Genomic DNA, 7,453 nt, shown 5'->3' on the forward strand with positions numbered 1-7,453 from the left:
CAGGGGTGGAACGAGATGAGCTTTAAGGTCTCTCCAACCCAAACCGTTCTGTGACTGTTCTAGCCGGTGTCTCCAGGGGTGTGCTGGTGTTGTGGGGCTCTCTCCAGTGCTGGGCATTGCCTGACAGCTGGTCCCTGTCCCTGCTGTGTCCCCAGGGAACTCGATGCTGCTCCGCGTGCTGCCCGCGCTCTACGAGAAGCGGCCGCAGCCGATCCACGCCTGCCTGCGGGAGCTGGTGGCACCCATGGCCCAGCTGGACCCGGCCGAGCAGCTCCACCTCCTCAGGCTCCTGCACACCGTGGCCAGGAAGAGAGAACTGGGGGTAAACCACACTGGGAATATCTCCCTGCTCAACGCTGCCCCTCCTTTTGAGGGGTTTGTGTTTCACAGGCTTGGTGAGGGAGGAATCCTACAACATGCAGGGCAGTGCCTTCCTACGCTAATTCCCTGTAAATGCTTTAACCCCATTCCAAGTTTTCCACCTAGTCGTAAGGAGAACAGAACAATGACTCTGCTGGACCAAAAGGTTTGGGTTAAACCATTTGTCTCCAATGTTTTTGGCTCTTCCTCTGTCAGCTGAGTGTGAATTCCCATAACTGTGTTTCTGTCGGAGTACATGAACTGTATTAAAATCCATGTCAAGGACAATTAAAATGATTTAGGAACTGATGAGAACTGGTAATCCTCAAAAATAAAGAACAGAAGAACAGGTTGTTTTATGCCCCGTGTCTGTGTCTGAGTGTCTTTTCCACAGATGCAGCATTTTCCCTGAATCCAAGGTGCATTTGTGTGCCTGTGTTTACCCTGCATTAATCCCTCGGTGGGGACTTGTACACACTGCATCCAGTTTGGCAGATGGCTCCAAGGACTACACCCTCAGCCTCCTGAAACTGGGTTCTTACAAGAAATGACAACTTACCTACAGCACATTTGTTATGCAATGATGGTCTTGCCCCTTGTATTTCCCTCTGTTCCAGCTCCTGACCTTGTCACATTGTTTAGTTTCTGGTGGAACTCAAAAATTTCTACAAGTACTTTAATTTACTGTGTCATTGAGGAAGGCTGAGTCTTACACTGTTTTCATCAATAAAATATAGACTGGCCTAGAGCAAGGAAAATATTTGGTAAAGGGGGTTTTTTGGTCTTCTTTTATTTTTTAATTGGGCATTTCCTTATTTATGCATAACTGCCATATCTTAAAGCAGAGCTTACCCTTATTCCATATGTTCAGTTGAACTTGGATTGACCTCAGCAACAGCTCCATGCAAAGGTCACCAAGGGTGGAAAATTCTTCTATTAACTCAAAGTCTAGTGGTTTATTTTTATCACTCTGCTGGTTGTGTCTCCTCTGGTTATATATGTTCACAATTCAAAATAGGGTTTCACTTTGTTTCTGATTTTTAACAGGTGCTGAAGGAGTGTTTGCCATTTTTATTTGGACACCTGAGAGACCCCAACCACAGTGAAGTGGTTCTAAACATCCTTCTGGAAATATCCAGCTACGAACCTGCAGCCTTGGCCCCTTTCCTTCCCACACTGAGGGAAATTGGGGAGAGTTTTCCCACTTTGATTGGGCAGATGGCAAAGATCTTCGGAGCTGTTGGACATCTTGATGAGGTAAAGTGGGATACAAAAGGGCTTGGTTGGGTTTGGGGTTGGGTTGGTTTGGGTTGCTTTTAATCCTGTATAAAGTAATACATTCACGTATTTCTTTCTTCACAAGTAACCAGACTGCCCTGCCACAGAATCATGGAATGGTTTGGGTTGGGAGGGACCTTAAAGACCATCTTATTCCTGTCCTTCCCCCTCTGGCATTTAATTTGGGTGTGTATTGGCTGGGCCTTGGGTGTCTGAGCGCTGGGGGTGCAGCACAGGAAGACACCATCCTTGCTGTTTCTACTGATCTGGAGCTTTATATTAATGTAAAATTAAATTTATCTCAGAAGAATCAAAACCAGATTTGGTTTGGCTTTGTAATTCTTATTTCTGTTGTGTGGGAAGAGGAGCCAAAATCCCATTGAGGCCCTGGGAGCCAAATGAAGTTTGTTGTTCTCTCCTTGTTTACTTCCATCCCCCAGCAAGTTTTACTTTTGTAAGATCTGCAGGTGACCACATTTAATTCTGCATTTCGTACTTGAGAGTCAGCATTTTCTAGAAGCTTTACAGTTGCTAACCAGCCAATCCTCAGCTGAGCACAGCTGGGCTCAGAACCGAAGGATTTAATTCGGATTCTGTTTTGGGGTGTTGAACCAGCTCTCCCCATCTGGGTGTCTCTGAGGCTCCGTTTCCGCTGAGTTCTGCTACTTCAAAGGGGCTGAATTTATTTATTTTGCCTTTTGTTGCTGTGATTGTTTTATACCAATACCAAGAATAAGCGAGGAACCAAGTGGCCCTGTTGGATTTCATGTAGTGCTGGAACTTACAGGCTACACAAAGTTTACAAAGACAGGATTCCAAGAATATTTTCTCCTCATTTTTTTAACCTGTTGGTTTATGTGGCTACACCAATCTACTGAGCGGAGCACACACAGCCTGCACTAAACAATTAATCTCCAATCTCCCTGGAGTAAGTGTTGAGTGGCTGGCACCGTGTCCCGTGTCATGAGTCTGATTTTTTGGGAAGCTGCTGACTCAGCAGCATCCCAGCCCATGGGGAGGACACATTTGTCATTTGTTTGCTGTGTTTGTCGCTGGTGTCCGGGGACCCTGCGCTCCAGATTCACAAACAGGGATAAAAACAGCACGCAAAGGGCGGCAGAGGTGAATGTTCCAACAGGAGATCAACGGCTCCTCTCTTGCTTTGCTCTCTAGAAAGTGTGAATAATTCTGAATTATGGAAGATCTTAAAATGACAGAGTGGTTTGGGTTGGAAGGGGCCTTAAAGCTCATCCCATTCCCCTGCCATGGGCAGGGACACCTTCCACTATCCCAGGTTGCTCCAAGCCCCGTCCAACTTGGCCTTGGAAAAGGAATCATCTCACCTGAAAGGAGAAAGAAATGCCTCCATGGCTGATTCTTGAGCATAGGTGAGCTCATGGAATCATAAAATCTCCCAGGCTGGAAAAGACCTCCAAGACCATCAAGTCCAACCATCAACCCATGTGTGCCTCTGATGGTCTCATCTCACAGCCCCCCGTGTCAAGGCCTTCCCAAAACCCTCCCTCATCACTTCTCCCCCTCTTCCCTTTCCTGTCACGGAGCCGTGCCATGGATATGCTGCCACTTCTCAGATGGGAATCAGCATCCCTGTCCCGGCCAAGCAAAACACGCGGGGAAGGAAACATCAATGGCAGTGCTGGAATTTTATTTGTTGATGTTTTATTTCACTGGAAGGCTTGCTTGGGGAAAAGAGGTGGCAAGGATTGAAGCTTGGCCCTTGACGGGAGGGAGTGCGGATCTGAGCAGCAAATCCTTGCTGGCTCCTAGAAGCAGCCTCTTGTGCTTCCAGGGACGCCAGGAGAGAGGAGAGCTCTGGGTTTGAAAGGTTGCCCCGTGTTTACACACACCACTTCTGTTGGTGTCAGCAACACTCTCGGGGGGCAAGCTGAAATCAGAGCTTGTCCCTTAACTGTAAGTTTGTGTAAAGAAAATACCATCTTGGGGCTCAGGGAAATTGGACACTTAATTTTTTTCCCTGTGTTTTGAACCACGTGGGAGCTGGAGTTATTCCTGAAAGCCTTGGGATCTTTTAGTAGCCTCCTGAACCCTTTTTTAAGGAAAAAGCACAGCACTTTGCCACACATCATTGCTTGTGCTTTAGCTCTTCACCTTCTGGCAGATGTAATGCCATAAAATGCAAGGGCTGCTTATGAGAAAATACACGAATCCATCCAATAGGCACTGCTGAAATAACAAGGGGCTATGTGCATCCAAATAGGCTTTGTGAAACATTTTGGGTAGGAATTGTGGCAGGGATAACGGCTGCTTTCATGTTGAGCTATTTTGCTGTAATTTTATTTTGTATAACAGTTACATATTATATTACTCAGGCGAGTTTATTGTTCTTTTACCTCACTCCAGGCGAGTAGCAGCATTTCAGCATGGCTGGAGACTCTCCAGCTGGATCAAAGTGACAGGAAAATGGTCAAAACTGCTCCTCCATTTAGTCTGCTGCACAGTTTGTTTAGAAAACAAAAATGTGTTTTAAATGTTAATTGAGCCTGTGTTTATCTCTTGGAGGAAGGATCAGCTTTCAAATAAATGAGTGACTGTGCACCAAAAAGTCAACCTCGTTCAAGCCATTGAGGAAAAAGCTCCTTCGTCACATCAGCCCAGCCCAGGGTGTAGCTGGAGTTTTCCCCATATGGCTGAAGGGAAGCAACTGGTCTGATCCACTGTTCCCATTTATCTCTGTCATGGCACAATGCAGCAGAGCTGCTTTTCCTTCAGTTACATTGACTTACTCTTCACAAAAAGCCATGCCCGTGATGCTTGGGCCATGTCCTGCCAAAGACTCCTGAGTATTTTTATGGCCCAGCTGGATTTGGAATCAAACTTCCAGCAGTTTTTGCTCTCTGGTTACGAGGTCCCAGAAGAGAGGAGGAAATAGGGCTGGGGCCCTGCAGAGCCGAGAGCACGTGCATGGCACATGAGCTCCCTGCTGGCCCTTGGGAAGAAGAAAACTGTTTATTTTTGCCTTTGTTTGTGTTTCAGCACAGGCGCTGAAATCCAAACATCTCCCAATTTCTGTATCCATCTGCTGAGCACCAAGTGGGCTTCCCTGAGTGGGGCCATGCCCAGTTACCCCAGTGAAGGATCTGATGGGAGTTCCTGAGTTAGTGGCTGGGTTTTCCACTGCTTTTCCCACTTGGGTATTTGTAGGACTGTGGAATCCAATCTAATTAGGACAACTGTAACAGAGGAACCCTGATCTGGAGATGTTCAGCTCCAGGCTGGATGTTCTGCATTCCTGGAGGTGTTGATGGGGCTTGGAGCAACCTGGCCTATGGAAAGTGTCCCTGCCTATGGCAGGGGTGGGACTGGGTGATCTCTAAGGTCCCTTCCAAACCATCCTCTGGTTTTATGAAGTAGCTGAGCCAGGGGCATCACAGGTGAAAGGGGAGCTCAGTGCTGCTGGGGCCCTGATCACTGAGCCAGGCTGATCTAGCAACCCAGAACAGTGTAGGGCCCTTAAAGAGCCTTCAGGGATCTGGCTCGAGGCCTGAGGAGGAGACAAGATGTCCTGAGTTAGGCTGGGTTAGGTAACACCAAGAGGAACAAAAGTCACTTCAGTGTAACCACAAATAGACGAGGCAGCTGCCTCTTTGTCATCATGGGGCAGCCACTCTTCCCCAGGGACAGTGACTCAGTCCCAGCACACAAACCCCTCACAGCAGCAAACAATGAATTCCTGTGTTCAGCGCTGTTCTTATCTCCTCATGCTGCCCAGGAGCGAGCCAGGACGTCCCTGCTGTATCTGGTGAACCAGCTGGCCAACATGGAGCACTCCTTTCACCACATCCTTCTGCTGGAGATCAAGAGCCTCACCGACACCTTCTCGAGCATTCTGGGCTCCCAGAGCAGGGACATTTATCGCATGAGCAACAGCTTCTCTGCCATCGCCAAGCTGCTCGTGCGGCAGCTCGACACCGACGGCGCGGCAGGAGCCAGGTACTGTGGGTCTGACAGAGCCTCAGCCCTCTCCAGGGCCCTGTGAGGCAGCGAAATTCCTGTTAAATATATTCCCATTGCCATGAAGAAAGCCATGACCCAGATAAGTAGACCTAAGCAAGCTAAAAAGCCTCAGTTAAAAATAAATCAGTGAAGTCAGGCCTCACAATTATCATCGAGTTTGTTCCAGAAAATGCCCACTGAGGGTGGTGAGAACAATGGCTGGCGGAGCTCCCTGGTGAAAATTTGCCTAAGAAAAGTCTGAAAAAGATTTCTGAAGCATCCAGAGCGAGATGTTCTGCTCACTCAGCTGCTTCTGACTGTGCATACTGAAGTTAAAGCGTAGTGGTGTTCGTCACGGTGAGGATAGAAGTGTTATTTAAATACATGGTGGCAGCCACTTCTAATTAGTGAGAGACTTCTAATTAGAGTTGTGTGTACTGCAATAGGTCAGGGGGGCACAGAGGAATAGTGATTCTTTGAAAAAATGGAACACAGATGTCAGAAAACTCCTAAAGGTGAAGGACAGCGCTAGAGCCAGCCTGGGAGCGGTGGAGCCAAAACACTGAGGTCAGTGGAGAGACAATTAATTGGTGTCCTGGAGAGAGGTAAAACTGAAAAAGGAGAGGAGCCCAGATAGAGCCCCTCATCTGACTACAAGGCTGTGAGAAATGTCCAAGCTTCACCTGGCGGCAGAACCTCAGCAGAAACCAGCCCTTGGCATTCACAACCCATCGTGGTCCCTCCATTTATGGCTGAAAAGTTACTTTATTTGTTAAAATACTGTGATATTCCTATTCCTTATTGTATTCTGTGCTTAACGTTTATCTCTAGATCTGCTAAAAATACCCAGTTAAAAACAAGAAAAGGTTTTCATCAAAATCTTGCTGCTTCCCCGTTTCTCTAAAATTCCTTTGTTAAGGACTGACTGAAGAGCAGAAGCTTCATTGTCTGTGTGAGTGTGGTCACAGATTATTTTCTCTCTCTGCTCCTTGATTTTATTTATTTCTTTATTTCTTTTAAATTTCATTCCCTTCCTAGCCCTGTGTGCCTTTGTTATCTCAACATGGCTGTCAGAGATCACAGCAAAATACTGATTTTTCAGTTTTTAGCTATTTGGTGTTACATTTCAGGCCTGTGTCAAGCAGAGTATCAGCTAAATCAGACAAGGCTGAACCAGAGTTCTCTGCTGATTTAAGCTGAGTTGATTCTGACTCGTGCTTGGGAAGTGGGACCAGTCCAGATGTGAACATGGAAGTGCCCTCCCAGCTCTGGAGCTGCTGCAGTCACTGAGCTGCAGTGGTTTCTAAAGAGCACCAACCCAGAGTGTTTGTGCTGTGAAAGGAAAACAGGATTTTAATCTGTGTGCCTGGATTATAACCATTCCTTCCAAAACTCGTGTGTTTACACAAGGAGAAGCTGATTTCTTCAGAGCCATGGCTGGCCCGGCGTTGTTTGACACAGGGAATTTTACATGCAGGGACTGGGCAGCATAATTAAAACCAGGCTATGCTCTGCTGCTCCTTACTGTCCCAAAATTGCAAGTTACTCTGTCCCAGAGGGGCTTTTAAAGAACATATATGGGGTTTTAATGGACTTGTCCAGCCTAGAGGTACAGTGTAGTCAATTAAAGGGAAAGAAAGCTTCAAAGTCCTCGTTCTGGGCAAGAACTGAGCACAACAGGCTGTACCAGTGCTGCTCCTCAGTGCTGTGGCTGCTTGGAATTGTCTTTTACACTGAGGAAGGAGGGATTTAGGTTAAGTACAAGGAAGTTCTTCACTCAGAGGGTGGGGAGGCCCTGGCACAGGGTGCCCAGAGCAGCTGTGGCTGGGCCCGGCGCGCC

General features: G+C 47.3%; 1 protein-coding gene across 3 annotated transcripts in view; it reads left to right on the forward strand.

Annotated features, from left to right (window-relative positions):
- VEPH1 (ventricular zone expressed PH domain containing 1) overlaps nucleotides 1-7,453 on the forward strand; it is a 50,459-nt gene that overhangs the window by 17,882 nt on the left and 25,124 nt on the right. Inside the window, exons 5-7 of one of the 3 annotated variants that reach the window (XM_017734370.1) lie at nucleotides 156-322; nucleotides 1,408-1,617; nucleotides 5,390-5,610. In XM_017734370.1, the coding sequence (XP_017589859.1) occupies nucleotides 156-322; nucleotides 1,408-1,617; nucleotides 5,390-5,610 (598 nt within the window). Of the gene's footprint in view, nucleotides 1-155; nucleotides 323-1,407; nucleotides 1,618-5,389; nucleotides 5,611-7,453 lie in introns of those variants that run through there. The other 2 variants (XM_017734371.1, XM_017734372.1) reach the window with 2 other exon arrangements.

Source organism: Corvus brachyrhynchos, unplaced genomic scaffold, assembly GCF_000691975.1.
Source record: "Corvus brachyrhynchos isolate BGI_N302 unplaced genomic scaffold, ASM69197v1 scaffold544, whole genome shotgun sequence".
In the NCBI taxonomy this organism is placed as follows: domain Eukaryota; kingdom Metazoa; phylum Chordata; class Aves; order Passeriformes; family Corvidae; genus Corvus; species Corvus brachyrhynchos.